Below are 21618 nucleotides of genomic sequence, written 5' to 3'. Positions count from 1 at the left end.
ATATATAGGATAAACACTGGAACATTAGACCATTCTCTACTTAGAAGACATCCAATTTTACCAAATGGTAGGAGCCTCAGCAACAATGATTCACCCTCATAAAATATCTAACTCCGCCGCGAGGGAGGAACGGCCAGATCAGACAAGGTGCCTGGATGTGTTCACGAAACTACCTACAAGGGGGCAACCATCTTGCAAGCTACAATTGTACTTTAAAAGGGGTTTCCCACGAGGAACATTTATGACGTATCCTCAGGATATTTTATAAAATGTCAGATAGGTGCGGGTCCTAGAGATGGGACCCGCACCCATCTCTAGAACGGGGCCCCCTAAACCCCATTCTAGCTTGGTCTGCCATCCCTGACTCCCGGCCACTTCCTGGCTATGTGGTCGGGCATTACTAAAACAGCGTAACACGCTGAGCTACACGGTTTCTGTAACTCCCATAGTAGTGAATAGTAGTTACGGAAGCAGCGCAGCATGCGAGCTATGCTGTTTCTGTAACTGCCATTCAGTTCTATGGGACCTACGGAAACAGCGTAGCTCAGCGAGCTACGCTGTTTTCACCTTCATGGTCGGAAATCAGCCAACACAAAGAGGTAGAACGGGGGTTAGGGGGCCCCTTTCTAGAGATAAGTGCGGGTCCTAGAGGTGGGACCCGCATATATCCGACATATCCTGTGGAATATGTTATGAAATGTTCCTTGTGGGAAAACCCCTTTAACATAGTTAAAGGGTTAGGTTATAGACATTGTCGTGATCGGTGGGGGTCCGACTTCTGGGACCTGCACCGATCCTGAGAAGGAAGGGGCCCCATCTAAGTTTTCCCTGCACAGCAGAACTTCTGTCAGGGCACAGCACCTGGCCGCATTCACTTGAATGGGGTAGTGCTGAGGTTCTCTGCACAGCAGCCCCCCCCGAGCCAAAACAGGGGTCAAAGCAACCCTTCAGTCTAGTGGGGGTCCCAGAGGTGGGACCCCCTCTGATCATAAGGTGATGGCATATCCTAGCAATAGGTCACCACTTTATAAGATGGGAATAGCTTTTAAGAAAGCACTAGACAGTCAATAGCCTAAATACCCATAGTGCCAATCAGAGGGAACGTAGGCGGCTTCTGGTCAGGGCATTGTTTTAAATGACGTCTCTGCCCTAGTAAACCGTTTTGAGCGAATATCAACGAGAGGAACATATTGTGAGAGTAATTCTCATGCCCAATGATAGGAAATTTTTGGAGACCCGTTTAGAAGATGGGTCAGCACTCCTGTCCGTTTTAGTAAATACTTTAATGTTACTCTGTAGGGGCACGGTAACACCTAGTTGCCAATTTATTCATCCATTTCCAGGAGGAATAACAGAGGAATGGCACAATGCAGAGTTCTAAGGTCCCATGCACACCACCGTATTTTCATCAATCCCTAAATACGGATCCGTAGTCATCCGCAACTCATCCGTATAAAGAGGGAGGTTGCAAATGATGTCACCAACATGTTGCATAGAAGTACTTCCGTAGCCGTCCGTATTTACGGAAGCGCCCATAGGCTTCTATGCGAGAGTCTGTGCCCTAATTACTGACAGGAATAGGACAGGTTCTATAATTTTTTTTCCAGCACAGACACCCATCCGTAAAACTACTGGAAGGTGTCCTCGGCCAATAGAAATGAATGTGTCCGTAATTACGGATGAAATATACGGTCGTGTGCACGGGGCCTTAGAAAAGATGCTCCAGCCTTGTTTCATGAATACAAGTATTTGCTAAACCAGACAAGTCAGGAGGGCGGACCACTCCTCTAAACAATAAATACATGACAATTTTATCCAAATTTTTTTCCTTCCAGGTACAAACCAAATGGTGAATTTCTCAGATCGAGATCTGAAGTGGACCGAGCGCTTGTCCCTCGCCCCAGACGGAGCCCTGTAAGCGATCGGATCAGGTGAGGTCTCGACAAGGCACGTTCTAGGGGCCGTAAGGAACAAACTACATGGTAAAAATTTCAGTAATTTATATCGATTTTAAGCAATACTTTATATACAATAATAAAAAAAACAAAAAAAAAAAAACATGCATAGTCCAGCGTACAATGTCCAAAACAGCATTTTCATAACAAAACAACCAAAAAAGGGGGGTAAAGGGGGAAAAAGAAAAAACCCAGAACACTGAAGGTTTAATACCATGTACACTTTTACTCAGCATGAAAATCGCTGCTGTCAAGACAGTATTTCCACCCCTTCCCTGCCAGAGGGATGAAAGAAACGCCTCTCCCTTCTGACAGTAAAGTGGCTCACAAGGTCATAGGTTAAGAAATGCTCCCACGTTCTGCCACACGTTTTACGATTCTGTACAATGATTGAGTCTTTTTTTTTTTTACGTTTTGGTTTCCCACCTTTTGGCGCCTATTTAAAGGGGTTAGAACCAGCATGATTTCCACTTTGATTACTTGTATTTTAAATTCGCTCTGTAGTTTTTAAAAGTTCCAAAGTTTGAGGGAGCCATTTTCCATTTCATGCCCCAGCCGTTACAAAAAAAAACAGAAAATAAAATAAAAAAATAATTATAATAAAATAAAGGGGAAGGGATAATTCTATAGGATGAAGAAATCGGATTGCCCGACTTCGGACTCTGGCTTCGCAGAAAAGACTGTACAAGTGGGGGTGTAAGGAGAGGGGGGGGGGTTTATGCTGGGAACGTGATGGAAGAGCTTTCTGATGTCTGGGATTTCCAGAAAGAAGGAAAAAGTAAAGTAAACCATGACGGTAAGTTTTTTTTTCTTGTTTTTACAGCATCCTTCACCCCTAACCCCCCTCCCCTTATTTTTACAAATGTCCCATGAAAAAAAAATAAAAAAAATCCCCAGTTTGGAAAAACCAGATGTCGTTACAAGTGGCAAAAGTGATCCCCTCCCCCCTCGTTTGTTTTAGGCTCTTGTAGCTGCAGAAGAATACCCAATAAGACAGTCCTCAAAAAAGAAGAAAAATATAATTACACACATTCGCGTAATTAAAAAGCGTTCACCCCTTCACTGCCAGACGCAATATCGCACCAATCTGGCAGAGAAGGAGATGTATCCTCTGTAGGGTGAGGATGGAAGAAGGGTAGTTCCTCTATCGCTCCTGGTCGCCCCTTGCCAGACCAGGTGGTGGAAATTATGACAGCTTGAGGGGAGGGAGACTTAAATTTTGGCCTTCTGATCATCTTCCGGGAAAAAAAAAAAAATACATAAAAAAAAATTCCCCTATACACAAATATGTTCAATTGTGTTGAAAATCAGAGCAGCCACTGACAATGCAAGAGAACAGTGAAGGCGGTGCTCAGCAGCGCTCTGCCATCCTCTCCGTGCGGGCTTATAATCTGGCAAATGGGCGGTGGTCTCAGTCCAGACTGAGGCCCTGTGTCCCTGATGTGCAGACCAGCAATGAGTAGGCGAATAAAAATGAAAACAATGTCCATTAAGGGGTGGAAGGAATAGGAGGGATAGATATTTATATATTTATATTTATATATAACAGAGGGGGGGGGGCAGAGAGCGAGAGAAAGATAACCCCCCCTCCATTGCAGTTCTTTAGTTTACTGCCATTTTGAAGATGCTACAATCCCTCAACAAACTTTTCCAAGGTATCCCCTGAAGTATCTCCAACAAGAGACAAGTCATTTGTGAGGGCGCCACGGTTAGGAGGGTTCAGCTGGGGAAGCATGGCGCTCTGTTCAGGGTTTCCCAGGTGACCCTGGTCTAAGGAGGTTCCCATTGAAGCTGCCAAGCCTGGGTGAGGAGAGCCAGTCTGTGGCGAGACATGGTGAGGGGAAGGCTGCGGCTGTACACGGGGTGAAGGGCTGGAATGTGGCGGCTGTGACTGAGGCCGTGGAGACTGGACAGGGGAGCGCACTTGATTGCTCAGGGAAGTTGCAATTTGTTGGCCAGGGGGAAGATGAGAATTCGGGGGCTGCCCTGTCAGGAGATGTTGCTGAGGACTCATGGGATTAGGCTGCCCGCTGGAAGCAATCTGCTGCTTGAGCTGCTGCTGGATCCGCAATGCTTGAATGCTTGGCGGTGTACCATCTGTGCCCAATCCCTGCTGTGCCATTTGTGTGATCTGTCCCATAGGTCCGCTTTGAATGGAGAGGTGTTGCATCCGTTGTTGCTGTAGAGCTTGTTGAGACTGTGGGTAACCTCCTTGGGGTTGCTGGAACTGCCCATGAGCTGTCATTCCACCTGCCATGCCTGCTCCGCTCTGTTGTTGTTGTTGTTGCTGCTGCTGTTGTTGCTGCTGCTGTTGTTGCATTAACTGCCGTCGTAACATTTCTCGATACTGTGGGTTCATATTGGATAAACTGGGATTGTGACCTGAATTCATGAGGCCGATGCCCTGGCTCTGTGGGTTCATCCCTGGCTGTTGCTGAGGAACATTAGGCCTCTGTACCCCCACTTGCATGGGATTCATGCTTTGCAGAGTGGGCTGAGGGTGCATGCCAGGTTGCTGCGGTGGCTGTTGTGGCGCCTGCGGAGGCTGCATACCGGGCTGATTGGCCACATATTTTGCAGTTCTTTGCTTAATAAAAGCAGCCATTAACTGAGGGTTCGATTTCAAAATATTGAGCACCTGTTGTTGCTGCTGAGGAGAGCTGGGAGACTTCAGGGTACGTAGAAGGTCTTGCAAAGCATTGGGCGATATGTTGCGTGGCTGCTGCGGTGGAACTCCTTGCATTCGAGGCCCTGCCACCGCTTGTTGAGCGGCTGACATTTGCATCACGGCTGGACGCTGGATATTTTGCTGTAACTGAGTCTGTTGAGGCATTGGATTGGTAGACCACTGTCCTGGCTGTATACCGGTCATGATAGGAGGGGCATTGATCGGACCAGGACGTGGCACATTCATACCCATTTGCTGCAAAGAATTTACAGGTCCTACTGTAGGGCTCACCATGCCTGGGCGTACACCCGGCATGCCTTCAATATTCGTAACCCGATACAGCTGCTGCTGTTGCTGTGCCTCCAGCTCTATCTGACGGGCGGCTGCAACTGCAGCTGGAGGTGGCTGTACAGTGGGAAGGGAAGGAGAAACCACGGGTAATGAATTTGTTGGCTTTCCCTGCGATGACACATTGGTAGGCTGAGTCCTAGCCACACTAGGAAAGCCTGGGGAGGCTATGCCTCCAGGAGAAGGCTGAGGGGCAGGCTGCGGCGTTTGTGGAGTACTGGGCTGTTGTGTGGGTGTTCCAGGAGTTGCAGGCGTAGGGGACGGCAGAGGCTGCTGAGGAACGGTTCGTGTGTTCATGGTAGCCATACGCCGCCGCATGAGCTGGGCCTGTTGCAGTCTGTGTTGTATCTGTTGTTGCCGTAGCTTTTGCTTGATGTTGAGACAGAAAGGAACTGGGCACTTGTTCTCCTGGCAGTGTTTCGCGTGGTAGCAACACAATGCAATAAGCTGCTTGCAGACAGGACACCCTCCGTTTGTCTTGCGCTTGCAGCCCTTTGTATGCTGAACGACCCTCTTCATCTTCTGACATGAGGGAAGCGAGCAATTGGCGTTGCGACACTGGCAGGCGTGCACCAATGACTGGATACAGCGTTGGATGCTCAGTCGCCGGGATTCCTGTGGGCTCTTCGACTGCGCGTCTCCTTGACTATTGCTCTCATCATCCAGACCCAGACCCCATTTGACCATCTTGTGCTCGTGACTCTTGCAGTTGTAGCAGTTCACACATAGATCATAATCCTAAAATGGATTGGAGAAGAGAGTTAAAAACGCATCATAGTAGATACAATGTACTGCATTGCAAACCGCAAGTTTACCAATTAAAAAGCTCCAAATTAAACGCTCACCTCACATACAGTACAGTGCCAGCGAGTCTCCACGTGGTGCTTGCATTCGTTGCAGGTGTACACAAATCTGTCTTGTCCCTGGTTGTGCAGCTCCACTAACATACATAACGTGGACCACTTGGAACGACGCAATGAGGAGAACTCCCAGTGCTTGTCACGGGCCAGAGTCAGAAATGCATCACGCCCATCCATCAAATCACAGCTCAGAAGAGGATCTGGATCCGAAATAGGTGGAAGGGAGTTGATTACTGGACCTGCATAGAAGTGAATCACAAAAAACACCTACAAAAAGAAGCCAGAAAATATTAGTGAGCAAGCAATGAACATACAGAACAAACGTAAAATCAACTAAAGCCCAGTAAAAAAACAAACAAAAACAACTATATTTTGTCTAAACGGACTATGAACCGCCTAACATAAAGCATCAATTAATGTAGGACGCAGATGACGATCTAACATCACCACCAAATATTCTCAAGATCCTGCGCGCCATAGATCTACTGTACCTCTTTATGCTTTTCCATGGTGGCATAAAGTTTCTGGCTCAGGTCATTGCACACGTTGGGCATGCTGGTTTTCTTCTTGTTAGCCCGGCTCATACTGCTTTTATTCTTGTTGGTCTTTTTGTTGTTTTTCTTCTTCGCATTCTTGCTGTCTCCCGGGCAGCCCTGCAAGTTACAAAACTTGAAAGACATCTAAAACTCCTTTAATGTTATTTAATGGACTCCAGTCATAAACATCCCATGGTCTGGAGGAGACCCCCATGATAGCTCGCCCCATCCTTACCTCTGGGATCTCACAAGATGCCGTGCTCTCTTCCTTTTTCCTCTCTTCTTCCTCTTGCTCCAGTTCCTTAATGCTTTCTTCTAGCACATTAGGCCAAAAGTCCCCTTCAAAATAGGGAAGCTCCTTGGCACTGGTAACACGGTCGTCTGTAGCCTGCTTAAATACGTCCTGAACAGCAAAAACTACATTTAGTAAAAAAGCGATTTTTCAGAGAACTTTTCAGACAAGTCAATCCGATATAAAGTAATAAGGGTCGGACTGCTGGGACTCCAAGCGATACCAGTTATGGAAATTGTAAGGGAGACAAGTTCCTGCACAATGTTAAAATGAATGGGAGCTACAGAAACTGCTACATGAGAGCATAACCGGACCCTCACCAATCACGCTTATGACCGGCCCAATTGAAAGGTTATTCTCGGAGAGAAAAAAAATCCCTTGAAATTTACCCTTTAAAAATCCAGACTATACACTTTACCTTATAGTCATGTATAATCCGCTCTGCAAAAGCTTTATCCAGCATCTTCTTGTACCACTCCTGTAAACGTTTAGGTTTGGGAATCTTCTGGTCAGCCGGGTGACAGTGAAAGATATAATCATCTCCTTCACTAGGAGGACAGGCCCAGATATGTCCTGTGACATAACTAAAGAAACGAGAGGAGGGGGGAGGAAAAAAAAAATAAAAAATGTAAAAAAAAAAAATCAGTCTACAGCACATGCTTTTCACAGTACAGTAACGTAAGAACGGCGGCATTAAGGAAGTTGTCTGGTTTAAAAAAAAACAAAAAAAACAGTCTTTAAATAAATTAGGAAAGTCTAAATTAATAGGATGGGGGTCCCTAATTTGAGACCTCCACTAATTCACCACAGACTGGAAAGACCTCTCACTCTGGAGGACTTGCCATGTCCATGCATTACATGGACAGCCCACTAATGTCAATGCTCAGTGTGCAATGCTTTTATTTGTCCTGTGGTGGCGCTGCCACAGATTACAGCTGCTCCTTGAAAGTTCAGAAAGAAGGACATTCTGTGATCAGGGAAACGAACAAAAAGGAATTATCCAAAGTAGACTACCCCTTTAACTTTGCTTTCAGCAATACAGTTGTATTTGTAATTCCCAAGGTCATAAAAATGCATTTTGAATGAACATACAAATTGTGGTGTGAAGGTATAATTACCCAAGTTTCTTCACATATTCAAGATAGCCAATGAGTATCTCATGGTAAACCGCTGTTCGAAGGCTACGTGGCCGGAAGAAGTGAATACTGTCCAGGTATGAGATGTACACACGTCTGAAGAGAGACGGCAAGATTAGACACGAGACTGAAACACATGTACACAAGTTATCAGAAGGATTGCGGACTCTTACAGGCTTAGGGCCTGTTCACATCACCGTTCGCGTTCCGTTGGAGGTTTCCCTCGGGTGAACCCCACAATGGAAAGTCAAACTGAAACCACAGCTTCCGTTTCAGTCACCATTGATATCAATGGTGACGGAAATATTGCTAATGGTTTCCGTTCGTCACCATTCCGGCAGGTTTCCGTTTTAACAACGGAATCAATAGCAGAGTCGACTGCGCTATTGATTCCGTCGGAAAAACGGAAACCTGCCAGAATGGTGACCAACGGAAACCATTAGCAACGTTTCCATCACCATTGATATCAATAGTGACAGAAATGGAAGCTGTGGTTTGTTTAACTTTCCATTGCGGGGTTCACCCGACGGAAACCTCAGACGGAACCCCGGAGCGGATAGCGAACGGTGATGTGAACAGGCCCTTATATAGGAAGTTTATTTGCCCATATGATAGCACGGCTAGCCCTATTCAATGATGGTATAGATGTGGATTAAGAACCGCCGTGGAAACACACACACCAGATCGGCAAGTTCAGTTTACCTGGTGTTGGGAAGAGGGCAGTCAGATCCATATTCCTGCACATGCATGCCAAAGAAGCATACGTCCACTCCATCAATCTCCTCAAAGGCAAAGAGTGCCTTAGTGCGGTAAGGGAAGGACTCTGGCATCTCACCGGTGTCAACAAACCTTAAAAAAGGGAGATCAAGACCATGGATAAGTGACATTAGGAAGAGACAAAACATCCCGCAAAAGTTAGGTCATATTTTACTTATAGGCCGACATATGGCAAGATCCTTCATAAAGTAGTTCCTATTTATACCTGGATTTCATGCCAGGCTTGACTTCAACGATCTTATCAGAACTGGCCACCACCCGGACCGAAACCTCTCCAGCTTCAGGATGGTTCTGCCGCCGAAGGAACTTATTTACACGGTCCTCTAGATGACATCCTAGTCGAGTTGTTTGGAGTCCTGAAGAAGAGAATTAACAAACCCATCTAATCTCTGAAGACTTTCTATAAACAGGCGCCATAGTCAATGCAGATTAATACCAAAGGATTGGACTAAAACATAATTTAAAAGATAGAGCGCCATGTTGGTTTCCATCACCATTTTAAAAGCAACAATTTTAAGTCACTTACTTCTTGCACAAAACTTGTTGTCCTTCCGTGTCCTTGTAGTTTTCTTCAAACAGTTATCACAGACAAATCTGTAACAGAAAAGGATTTTGATTAAGACCAAATAAATTATCATATCATTGACTAAATCTGCAAATATTATTATACAGATTGATGGATATCATGTGGATATGCCATTGAGGTCTAAGGGAATACCCTTTAAATTTTTCACTTGCAATGAACGAATGAACGTTAAAAGGGTTGACCAGGTTTAAAAAAAAACATGGCTGCTGTCCTCTAAAAACCACACCTGCCCACAGGTTGTTTGTGGTATTGCAGCTCAGGCCAGTGGAGCGGAGCTGCAATTCCAGACACAATCTATGGACCGGTGTGGCGCTGTTTGCCATGTTTTCCGAACCCTGGACAAGTTTCCACGTGATGCATATTTATTGCTGGGAATTCAAAGCCTATTCAAACATACATACTAACATTATCAGAGAGCCCCAGGCGACGATGTACTTACCCAGATGGCCAAATGATGTCAAAATGTAGCACACAAATCTGATGCATTTTTCTTCCACATTCTTTACAATCTACAAACCTGAAGACAGAGCAGAGGGATTATAAGAGCTGCAATGAAGTATGGGAAGAACGACAGATTGCGGGAATGTTACTCACGGCTCAGGGTCCAGCATGTCATTCTTCTTTTTCTCAAACTGCTCTTTGGAGATGGTCCTAAAGAAAAAGAAAAATCCACCCTGGTCAGCCTGTTCCCTTCATACACCTATCAGGCCTCTTTTATACAACTCATTAGCCTAGAAGCATCTCATAGACATCCCTATTACATGACCCCGCTGTAAAAAATTGCCACGTATCCTGTATAGTTCCAATACACGACATAACATATCACCAAAAGACAGAGAACAGTGTCAGAAATGAAATAACTTACGTTTGAGGCTGGGCAGGGTCATCTCCTAGAGTTACGTTGTCCCCCTGAATCTCAGTAAAACACTTTTCACAAAAGTGATACCTAAAAAACAAGACCATAGAATTCATATACAATTCAGCCATTGATACATAGAAGTGTGACTCGAAAAGCATCTCAATGGTGCACGTAAAAGTGGAGTTTCAAATATACACTTTCTAGAGAGGACGACATTGGCTCAGCCACATAACTGAATGTAGGCTGAGAAACGCTGGTCTTGACTCAAAAAGACCGCACATGCTTTGAAAGCGATGCACGGACACCAGCGGCTGAGGAGCACCTAGAGCTGGAAGTTACCTGTTCTGATAGCTGAAGTAGGCAACATCCCGAGGGATTGTACATAGCTGCTTCCCATAACAGCACAACGTCTGTGGCGAGAACTCAAACTAAGGAAGAGAAAAAAAAAAAAGACAATCTTCTAAGAATATGTCCCTCATCAGCCACCTAAATAAGTAAAAAGAGCTGTAATCCAAGACTTACCTTGCGCCCACAGCAGTAGCCCAACGACTGCATAACAGGGTCAATCTCCGCCTCAAACACCTCGGCCAGCTTGCTGCAGAATTTGTATACCCGAGACGTCTTGCGGTTATATAGCCAGGCATTATTAAACATGAGCCACACGTCATCCACATACTGCCAGGGTTCTTGGTACTGGCCCGTATCAAGCTTCCGCTTTATAGTTGATAAGTCCATGGGGTTCTTCACAATATCGAAGTAATCCTTACATAAAAATATTGAAGCGTAATTATAATAATTACTAATGTATTTTGTTTCCTATCCAAGTCAAGAAATTTGAGGCCATCATACAGCGTGGCACAACCAAACTTCCGAGCAGTGGAAGGAAAGCTAGGTCTACACATTTGCAGCCGTCCCTTGTCCTTATAAGCCCCCTCCCCATTACCTAGTGAGGCGCCTAAACTATGGCACCATGGGTGAGAAGTCAGACAGAACCACCTCATAGTTCAGATTAACATGTTGAATTCAAGTTACTCACAGGTATGCCCAGCAAATGTGGATCAACCGGTTGACGGAAAGGCAATGATTCTGGATCCTGTCGATATAGCGCTTCAAGGGTAGGCATCAGGGCTTGGCGCAGCTCCTCTGGTTTAAATACTGAAACAAAAAAAAAATAAAGCACATTTATGAAACCTTCATGTGATTGACCTGTTAAGCTTCACAAAATGGAAAATAACCAAAACCACTGCACTTACTCTTTTTCCGTGGCTGAGAAGGTGATGTGGACGGAGGGCTAGTGTTACTACTTGAATTTTCCTCCTCTTCCTTGGGTTCAATTTTTACCTCTGGCTTCTTTTCCTCAACTTCCATTGGTTCTGTTTTAGTCTCTTTTCCTTCAACCGGTTCTCCCTTCACCTCAGTGGGTACCTCTTCTTCCACCTATAGAGTGTACAGTGTTAGGAATATAGATTCTTGTAATATATCCAGTTTGAAATAACCCTCCTCTTTAGTTCGGAGCTCCTATGTAGTACTACAATAAAACAATGTGGTCAGATTGTAGCTGCAAGCCAATGGCTTCCTAGAGATGCATAATAGAGGATGCATCAAAAGCCCTTGATTTTCGTGTGGCTAAGATATATGGCTAGATCCGAACTTCTAAAATTGAGAAAGATCAGGAAGGAACTGAGCAGTCAATATGCCATCTAACGGCAATGGAGCTTATATTGAAAATAGAATCTGTTGCAATCATGCCAACAAAACGTACAGGAAATTACCTCCGTTTTAGGCTCTACAGGGTTCTCACAAGGCTCTGGCTCCTCAGTTTTCATTTCTTGCTTGACATCAATCACTGGGTGATCAGGGGCTGACTGGTTGTCAGTGCTGGCTACTGAGGCAGGAGTAGGCACACGGTTGTCAACACTTGCAGCTGCCTGGGAAAGCTGGACACACAACCCACAAGCGGTCACTAGACGTTCATCTCGATAGATGACACGCAAGTATTAATTTGCAAGATCAAACTAATAAAATAGTCACTGAACCGATTCCAAACATTATATACTCACTGGAGTACCGGGGGCTGCTGCATGCACAGATGCTGGTTGCAGCAGAGATGGCTGTGGAGTCGGCACAGATTGGCTGGGCACGGGAGTAGGAGGCTTTGGAGTGAGCTGAGCCTGGGCAGCTGCTTGCACTGTTGGGGTGCTCTGTGTCTGCATTGCATTAGGGACGGAGCCAGGGGTGGGAGTTGGGGTCTGTCCTGCGGGTGGCAGCGGAGTGGATGGCTGGGATGGTGCTGCTGGCTGTGGTGGTGTCATGCCAGTTGGTGTCGGGTGCTGAACAGGAGGCATACTGGCAGCGGCAGTAGTAGTGACTGAAGGAGGGGTCTGATGGAGCGGAGACTGGGAGAGTGCTGGCCTTGGAAGCTGACTGGTTTGAGGGCCCAGTAGGTTCATGGAGTTGCTAACTGGCAAAGAAGCAGTGGGTGCTTGTCCTTGCTGATAAACAGAAAAAAAAATTGTTATTGATATATTCTTTTACAGCAGTGCCGTCTATTTTATATAGAGGATCCATCACCTGGGACGCTGCGGCTGCTGCTCCCGTTTGGCCGAGCGTCACCCCTAAGCCTGCATTATTGTTTTGAAACGGTCCTTGTTGCAAGAACGGATTCTGAGTCTGCGCAGGACTCATATGATTATTGCCATGTGCACTCATCATGGTCTGTGGCTGGGACATTCGGGAAGGAGACATTGCCATCTATGGAAAGAAATAACCAATAAATACTTAAAGGAATTATCCAGGCTTTTATTAATGTTGTAATTTCACCTCCATATGGCATCATTTACCAGTAAAAAAAACAAAAACAATACTCACCTAATCTCCTGCAGCTCCAAAGCCAACAATCTACGGTCCCCGCAGTGGTGATCTTGGCCAGTACGGCACATGACCGCTGTGGCCAGTAATTGGATGGAGTGGTCACGTGCAGGTATGGCACGTCACAGCTCTAGCCAATGTAAACAGATCGGCGGTGAATCGCGGACCGGCAGCGCTGGAGCTCCAGGAGATTTCTTCTGTAAACTACATCATTTGGAGGTAAAATTTTTATTTTTTAGGCCTTGTTAACACATTTCACACAAAACCTATATAAAATTACAAGGGCATTGCGTGCCCAGGTGTTACTACGTTACTTACAGCTGGCACCGATCCCATGTTGTTCATCTGTGTGGGGTGGTTGAGTGGGGATGCAGCACGAGGTCCCATTGGAGCAGGAGGGATCTGTACATTTCCAATGGGCATGTTGTTAAACTGATTCATGCCTGAAAAGACAGAAGGACACACTTTTAAAGGAACTGTAAATCATTTCAAATCCAGATTTTTTTTTTTGTAAAAAAAAAAGCAGTATTGATATAAAAACACATGCTCGCAGGATTTTTTTCTTAAAGGAACACTCCTCGCAAAAAACGGCAAAGTGATCGGGCATGACAGGGATTCTCTCTTTACTGTTCATTAAATCGACGTGTCACAAACCACCCCCTCAGGCCCTGCACTAGGCATACGTCTAAGTTTGCTTGGAGCGTTCTTTTCAAAGCATGAGGAACCACTTGTGAAAGTGCCAGCTTGAAGATTATAAATAACATCCTACAAATATAACGAAGGTTAAAAAAAAAAATAAAAAAAAATCTCAATGGGCGTACACAGCCTACAGGCAAACGTTACTTTGGATTCCCGCTAGCTACAAATGCATCCCTAAGATGTTCACATAAACGTGGTTGGCAGAAGAACAAACGTATAAGGACCCGATATGCCCAACTCAGGTGTATCTCTCCATATTACTTTTGACTCGCTAAATATGGCAATAGTATGAGGAGTACTTGAGAACATTAGGTCTTGTTACCTGATGCCAGCTGCATCCTATTCATAGTAACCGGAGACATTGGGAGAGGGCCGTCTAAGAAAAAAACAAGAAAAAAAAAAAAAATGATGTGCTATCTTGCTTTACAACATCCTGCAGGTTACTGGTTCAGCTAGTCTTTTACACAAATTAAGAGATCCCTTAAAACGTACTGGGTGGCCGGGCAGGCTGTGCTTGGCCAAGAGCAGCAGTTGCCTGTGGAAGAGCTGGCGCCTGGGTTCCAGGTGTCTGTAGTGGAGTCTGGTTTCCCAGAATGCCTTGTTTCTGCAAACGTGACCTTCGTTTCTCTTCCAGTTCCTTTTGGATTTTGTAGATTTTTTCAGCAAGTAAATGGTAATATTCATCCTTGAAAGCAAACACAAGACTCTCAGTAAAGTTACATAGAAAATTTTAATACGCTCATGCACTTAAATCATTCACTCTACTACACCCTTCTATACCGACTTGAGATAGAAAGTCGCTCTCCTTGAACCGACGTATGAACACATGAACACAATGTTACAAATTCAGCCATATGATCCTTAGCAATAGACGACAAACATACAATGTTAGCCTGTTGCCAATAAGGATCTGACAGGAGCCTTCCAACCATAGAAATTGATGGCAAATTGCTGATTGGTGTGAGTTCAACTGCCCGGACCCCCACAAGGAAGGGGCTGCAATGCTAGTTAAATACTGTGGCCCGCGTCATAAAAATATTTCCGGTCACTCGCTGTGCACCGCCCTATACTTGTTTGGAGCGGTATTACAGATCCCTGCACAGTGGCACTCCCAGGCACCCAAATAAATGCCAAAGAGACCCCTGGTTCCTTCTTACTCCGAGGTCAATCGCCAATAATCATGATGTGATGAAATATCCTAGCCATATACCATAACATTACAAGATGGGAATACCTCTATTAATGTAAAATCCCAGTGAATCCCTTTATATGATTTGGTAGTGCCTACCCTGCTGTTGGCTGACTCATACATGTCCCCCTCAACTTTTCGGGCATAAGCCACCAGATTTTCCATTCGCCGATCTTTCAAAGCTGCAGGGTCAGGAGTGGGAAAGATTGCTTGGACTCTGCAAAAACAGGGATAGATATTTAAGGAACTGGGTATCGGTACACAGAATATAACACTTGTTAGGGTTCACATGAATAAATCAAAGCAGGCTTTACTTACAATTTATGAACTAGATGATTTCGGAGATCCTGGGTCACATGCTCATGCCAGGCTTTCCTAACCCCTGTTGTAGAAGGTGGTGCTGCTGTAGGCATGGTACCCAAGTTGCCAACAGAGCTGGGATTGTTACCATCACTCAACAAAGAGCTGTAAAAGAGCAGAAAAAATTAATTACGTGCCGAGCTCACTTGTCTGATACAAGAGTAAGAACTACACGACTTACTATATCCAGGCACAGCCCAATATCTTATAGTTACATAGATTTATACTGAATAGATTGATTTCACTTACTTTGTATTTGCCAGGGCAGAGGGAAGGGAGGGTTCATTGATCAGGTTAGTCTGTTGTTCTGATGCCAGTCCTCCGCCAGAGAGGTTTATCGGATTGCCACCTAGATGGCAAAACATTTGTGATGAACGAAGAATTTTCTAAATGCTTACAGGGCCACATCGACACATAGGTAGTCAGGCTGTACATTCTTACTCAAACATTAGTTAACATAGTTTCAGCTACTTACTTAGTGGATTGATGCCACGTATTTGCTGATGAACTTGAGACGGTGTCTGCTGCTGCCCAGGAGACTGGTTACCATAAGGAAGACCCAGTGCAGCATACGCCCTTTGCATGGAGCTGGGGTCAATAGGATTAGGGCTGCTGAGGGTAGGAGCAGTCTGTTGGGTTCCTCCCATTCCCCCAATGGGACTCTGCACTCCACTGGAGGGGGATCCAAGGAGAGCTGAAAAGAGAGGAACACATAAGTCCATGCTTTCCCAGGCATAATGACATTTATAAGACAAACCAAAGTATATGCAAGAGAGCTGGTGTTATATCTCAGCTGTACCTATGTTAATGGGTAACTAAACTTTGAAAAAAAAAAACTTTTCACATGTCATAGTGACACGTCAGAAGTTTTGATCGGTGAGGGTCTGAGCACTGAGACCCCCACCGATCGCTAAAACTAAGCGGCAAAAGTGCTTGGGTGAGTGGGCTCAATAGAAAGTCTATGAGCCCGTACACCGTTCGCTCAGCTTTCCGAGGAAATCCAATAAGGAACGAAGAGGCACAGTGCTCACCCACTTCAACTTAATGATTGTGAGGGTCTCAGTGCTCGGACCCCCACCGATAATTTTTTTTTTGACATGTCAGAAGTTTTGAACAGTTTAGTTACACTTTAAAGCATAGACACAAAATAATTTCAATACATAGACAGTGGTCCACACACCAAATGCATCTACAACACCTTCTTAAAGAGGACCCGTCACCTCATCTGACACGTCTGTTTTAGCAAATAACAGTATTCCCTATAATATAACAACTCTGGATCATCTTTTCTTAGAAGTGTGTTGTGCCATTCTTGTTATTCCTCCTAGAAATGTATGAATAAATTGACAACTGGGTGTTACTTGTTTTTGGGGGCGTGTCCCTACAGTCTGACACTGTCCAATCAGTGTAGACTGTGTAGGGACACACCCTTATGACAAAACAAACGGTAACACCCAATTCGCAATTTATTCCTAAATTTCCAGGATTAATAACAGAGGAATGGAATAGTGCAGAATTCTAAGAAAATAATTGTTATTTTAGGGGAAATACAAGTAGTCACAAAAATGGACATGTCAGTAGAGCAGACAGTTCCGCGTTAACACCACGGAAAAGGACGATTAGAAGATTGTGACTGCGGCATCACGGTGTAAAGGATCTGCCAGGCACAGCTTCGGGGTTAACGCCCATAGATAATCAGTCTGCACCTGCTTCTATGTCTGTGAGACTGACTCCATCTTCCACCACTCAGGATGGCAGGCTTAGGAATGGGAGAGCCTATCACAGCCTGGCCAGACGGAGCTAGCTCCCGCTCTCTGTCTATTTATACCTGCCTTTCCTGCTCCTCCTTTGCTTGTGATTCTTCTCGTTTGGTTTCCTGGCCCTGCTGCAGCTTCTTGTACTATTGTCCTTGCTTCATATTGACCCCGGCTTGCTGACTACTCTCCTGCTCTGCGTTTGGTACCTCGTACACGCCTGGTTTGACTCGGCTTGTTCACTTCTCTTGTTGCTCACGGTGTTGCCGTGGGCAACTGCCCCTTTCTCCCCCTAGCTCTGTGTACCCTTGTCTGTCGTGCACTTATTGAGCGTAGGGACCGTCGCCCAGTTGTACCCCGTCGCCTAGGGCGGGTCGTTGCAAGTAGGTAGGGACTGAGTGGTGGGTAGATCAGGGCTCACTTGTCTGTCTCCCCACCCCCGTCATTACACACGGCTACTGAAATAGGTTGTGCGGTAAAATGTTTTTCAGATCGGAATATACGGATACCTCATGGCAGGGGCCAAAGACGTGACCGGTGAAGGGCTACACATGAGATACTCACGCTGCTGGTTCCTTTTGTCGCTGGCGTTCTTCAAAGGGAGGCACACAGGACAATCATGCCGCGTACAGTTCTTCCAGTGAGAAATTATTTGTCTGGAGGAAGCGCAGTGGGCGACTATGGAAGGCAAGAAAAAGAAAGTGTGACTCCAGGTTCCCTCCTAGCAAGCTTGCACCAACACATAGTAGTGAGACAAACTGAACATGGCCACGTGAGGAAATACACACTACGAAACTGCTTACCCTGGCAAGCTTTCCCAGCTTGACAGTGAGTCATGTGATTCAGCACGTTCTTCATAGTACGGCAGTGGGGAAGGGCACAATCACGCATCTCACCATTGGTTTGCTCACGTCGTTGACATTTGTGGGCATGCAGCAAGAGGACCAGTTGCTGCTGGATGAGTTTGCGTTTTTCCGGGTCAGCAGTGGGGCCAGTTCCCATAGAGGGTGTAGTGCCAATGCCGACTTGTTGCACTTGCAAAGGAGACTGCAAAACAGGGAATGGAGAGTCATAATCGGGAACCTGATATTTCATACAACTGTTACAAAGAGCGTCTTATAACCTACCATGTTGGGAACATTGGCAACAGGTGAGCTTTTCAGATCAGAAGGGAACGGAGGAAGGCTATTGGCCATGGCAGGCTTGGTAGGAAGCTGAGGATTTACACCCTGGGTTCTAATTTGTTGTCCCGGTGATTGGTTGAACGTTTGTCCAAAAGGGCCATTGTTGCCTTGGAGTCCCATCTACAGGAGGAAAAATGCAAAGCAAACAATAAATCATATGAGAAAATGTGCAGTCCAGAGAAATGAATAGAAACACTAGACAGAAAAAAACCTCTTTGCTTCTTGTAGATTGACGTAATTGGCTGTCACCACACCGAATCCTTGGCTATCATGTGATCGTCCTTAGGGCTCATGCACATGGCTGTATTACAGCTCTGTACAACCTCCTATTTATAAGGAGGTGTAATACAGCATCCCTAAACTTCTACGGGTCCTGCCGTACCTCAGTATGATTTAGACTGAATACAAACGTAGTTGTTTTTTCAGATTTTGTATGAATTCAACCAAAAAATAAATAAATCATGGCATGTTCCACCTTGTATTAGACGTCGTACTAGAGAGGTCTTCCCCCTAAGGTTGAATTCAAATGAACGTAGAGCACGTCCGTGTGACGGATGTTAATACAACAGCCGTCACACGGACGCATTTATTTCAATGGACCGTGTTAAGGGTCCGTTGAAAAATAGAACATGTCCTATTTTGTTCAGTTTTCACGTATCCCTCGACAGACTCAAGTCTTTGGGGATCCGTGAAAACGGGACCCGCCCAAGTGCACCTCGGACGTGAAAAACATCACATTTTTCACGTCCGAGTTTCCCCACGATCGTGTGAATCTGGCCTAAGGGATATTCCATTAAGTGCTGGCAAATCACTAGGACCTTTGGGACCCCCACTGATACGGAGATTGAAGGCGCTGTTTTTCCCTGCGCAGCGGCACCTTGGCCACCCGCTGCGTAGGAAACTGCAGGAGAAACTAAATCAGAACAGCAGCCCCTTTATTCTCAGGATCGGTGGGGGTACCAGAGGTTGGACCCCCACCGGTCATCAAGTGCTGGCATATGCTAGAAACATGCCATCACTTTATAAGATGGGAATAACCCTTTAATAACTGCCTCCTAAAGACTACAGTATCTTGTCCAACCCCAATTTTAGCAAAAATACACTCAGCAGTCGGCTGTCAAAGAAAGTTTTAGAGGCTGCCATGTGCTGACGGGCATTGGCACACTTCTTGGAGCAGTGAACCGACATCACAGGCTGCTGTACACAGTGTATTCTGCTGTAGTAGCCTGCGGTGCAGCTGTGCCGGGTATTAGAATACTTTATTGAAATTATCAGGCGACCGTACAGATATAACATGGACATTACAAGGGGCCACAAACTGAAGTCTAAAATGAAAAAAATTCTGCCACTGTAAGAAATGGGATCTGCGGCTATTCAGGCAGTTTGAGCTCGCGAGATACATGGATAAACATGTACTGGAAGATTCACAAGAAGGCTAGCGCTGAACAAAACTTTGCTGCCCAACTTTATTTTTAATTAAAGAAATCAGACGTCACTGACGCATTAAAGTCGTACAAGATTAGAAAAACATGGCAGATTTCTTCCAGAAACGGCGTCGCACCTGTCCACAGGTTGTATGTGGTACTACAGCTCAGACACATTCACTTCAATGGAGCGGAGCTGCAATACCACACCCAACCCATGGACAGGTGTGGCGCTGTTTCTGGAAGAAAGCAGCCATGTTTTTTTAATCCTGAACAAGTCATACAAATTACACTTCAATGGATGATTCGGTCATCCTCGAACCCTAGCCCCAAACTTAATACATAGACATAGTAAATACTATAGGAATGTATAGAACATCTGTGGCTCTCGGGAGAAGCTGGTCTAGCCCCTGCGCAACTCGCACTAAATAACAGCTATGAGATTAGCTCCATAATTCCTTTTTACTTTCATGTCTTAGCCAGTAAAACAAAACTACAACCGAACAAACAAAAACACAAAAGTGGTGGAAATGTGATGCAGCCCATAACAATCAATCAGAAGCTCGAAACCAAAAAGAGACAAAAATCATTTGACAAATTGCTATCCCAACCTGAGCCCTTACATGTCACATCCATAGGATACCCGAAGCACGCCAGAAACCAACCTATACATTTACTAGAACAAACCCACGTTTCATCTAGAATTGCAGATCAGCTGCATTAAAATGAATAGAGGTGAACTGCAATACCACATGCATCCTGTTGACAGGTGTGGCACTGTATTTGGAAGAAAGCAGCCATGTTTAGTCAATCCTGGAAAACCTTTTTAAGATAGTTTCAGCCAAGTATCAATTGACAGTTAGGTCCAATTTTGATTCCATAAGGTGCCCATACACACAAGATTGGAGCCGATGCCTCCGCCAACAGCGAAGTACCTTACGACATGCATGTTGATGCAATATCTATGGGGGGGGGGGGGGGGTTGAAAGGCATTTAATCTAATCCACGGGAACACCACAAAATTGGACAGAAATAAAAAACAAAAAAAGAAACCCAACATGGCCAATGATCTTCTGTCCTAAGAATGGTCGTCCAGCACTGACTGCTCCCACCCATACACATTAGATGGTCAGAAGACAACAAACCCCCGATGAGAATGAACAGCTTTACACGGCAACCGGCAAAAAGTGGAACAGATCGGTTGGGGTTTTTCGCATTCTTCACTCAGCTGTTAAATTTTTGTTCCGGCAAAAGACGGGTTGTAAAAATGGGTGAGTAATCCTTCTTTCTTGATAAGAGGTTAATATCCATGCCAAGCGTTGGACTTCAGCTGATCGCCTAGTTGGCTGTCCGCTCATCTACTGGCTGTCTAACGGGTGACTGACTGAACAGTAATATCTAGGTTTGGAGGAGAAAACTTAAGAAACGCATGAAATACAAACAGAATGCCCCGGTAGTCCGGCTAGTATTAAAGGGATTCTCTGGGACTTTAATATTGATGGCCTATCCTTAGGATAGGTCATCAATATCAGCTCGGTGGGGGTCCGACTCAGGGCACACCCACTGATCAGCTAAGTGAAGGGGCCGCAGCTTTCGTCACAGCGCTGTACACTTCCATAGTGGCTGTGCCTGGGATTGCAGTTCGTCCCATTCAAGTGAATGGTACGGAGTTGCAATCAGGCAGAGCCACTACGGAGGTGTATGCGCTGTGCCTGTGAACTATGAAGCAGCCGCTGTGACGAAAGCTGCAGCCCCTTTAGTCAGCTGAGGTCTCGAGATTCAGTACCCCACCGATCTTACATTGATAACCTATCCTAAAGATAGGCTATAAATCTAAAAGTCCTGGAGTACCCCTTTAACACTTGTTAGCTCTTGTGCCCTAGGTTTTAAAGGGGTTGTCCAGTCATAAGAAATTGATGGCCTATCTTCAGGATAGGTCATGAATATCTGATCGGTGGGAGCCCCGACTCTCGGCATACCCGACAATCAGTTTAGAAGGGGCCGCGGCGCTTGTATGAGAGCTGCTGCTTCCCCTTCATTCCTTACCTACTTGTACTGTAAAATTGCCGACAAACTTGTAGCAGTGGTTTACAGTATTACAGCGTTCTCCCAGTCACTTCAGT

General features: G+C 45.4%; 1 protein-coding gene across 1 annotated transcript in view; it reads right to left on the bottom strand.

Annotated features, from left to right (window-relative positions):
* Window positions 1-2161: 2161 nt before the first annotated feature.
* The window catches only part of CREBBP (CREB binding lysine acetyltransferase), a 42626-nt gene continuing 23169 nt past the window's right edge, over window positions 2162-21618 (bottom strand). Inside the window, exons 3-31 of the mRNA XM_075830457.1 lie at window positions 18015-18191; window positions 17691-17934; window positions 17452-17565; window positions 15609-15827; window positions 15383-15482; window positions 15092-15238; window positions 14873-14990; window positions 14077-14269; window positions 13907-13960; window positions 13204-13328; window positions 12589-12768; window positions 12078-12509; window positions 11790-11954; window positions 11271-11454; window positions 11054-11172; window positions 10540-10779; window positions 10357-10445; window positions 10024-10104; window positions 9753-9809; window positions 9598-9675; window positions 9099-9166; window positions 8778-8928; window positions 8498-8644; window positions 7778-7891; window positions 7078-7243; window positions 6603-6770; window positions 6323-6484; window positions 5817-6098; window positions 2162-5709 (exon numbers count right to left, since the gene is read on the bottom strand). Coding sequence (XP_075686572.1) covers window positions 3583-5709; window positions 5817-6098; window positions 6323-6484; window positions 6603-6770; window positions 7078-7243; window positions 7778-7891; window positions 8498-8644; window positions 8778-8928; window positions 9099-9166; window positions 9598-9675; window positions 9753-9809; window positions 10024-10104; window positions 10357-10445; window positions 10540-10779; window positions 11054-11172; window positions 11271-11454; window positions 11790-11954; window positions 12078-12509; window positions 12589-12768; window positions 13204-13328; window positions 13907-13960; window positions 14077-14269; window positions 14873-14990; window positions 15092-15238; window positions 15383-15482; window positions 15609-15827; window positions 17452-17565; window positions 17691-17934; window positions 18015-18191 — 6501 coding nt within the window. The 3' untranslated portion in view covers window positions 2162-3582. The remainder of the gene's footprint in view (window positions 5710-5816; window positions 6099-6322; window positions 6485-6602; window positions 6771-7077; window positions 7244-7777; window positions 7892-8497; window positions 8645-8777; window positions 8929-9098; window positions 9167-9597; window positions 9676-9752; window positions 9810-10023; window positions 10105-10356; window positions 10446-10539; window positions 10780-11053; window positions 11173-11270; window positions 11455-11789; window positions 11955-12077; window positions 12510-12588; window positions 12769-13203; window positions 13329-13906; window positions 13961-14076; window positions 14270-14872; window positions 14991-15091; window positions 15239-15382; window positions 15483-15608; window positions 15828-17451; window positions 17566-17690; window positions 17935-18014; window positions 18192-21618) is intronic.

Source organism: Rhinoderma darwinii, chromosome 6 (assembly GCF_050947455.1).
Source record: "Rhinoderma darwinii isolate aRhiDar2 chromosome 6, aRhiDar2.hap1, whole genome shotgun sequence".
Classification (NCBI taxonomy): domain Eukaryota; kingdom Metazoa; phylum Chordata; class Amphibia; order Anura; family Rhinodermatidae; genus Rhinoderma; species Rhinoderma darwinii.
This window is presented reverse-complemented; position numbering and strand designations above follow the sequence as displayed.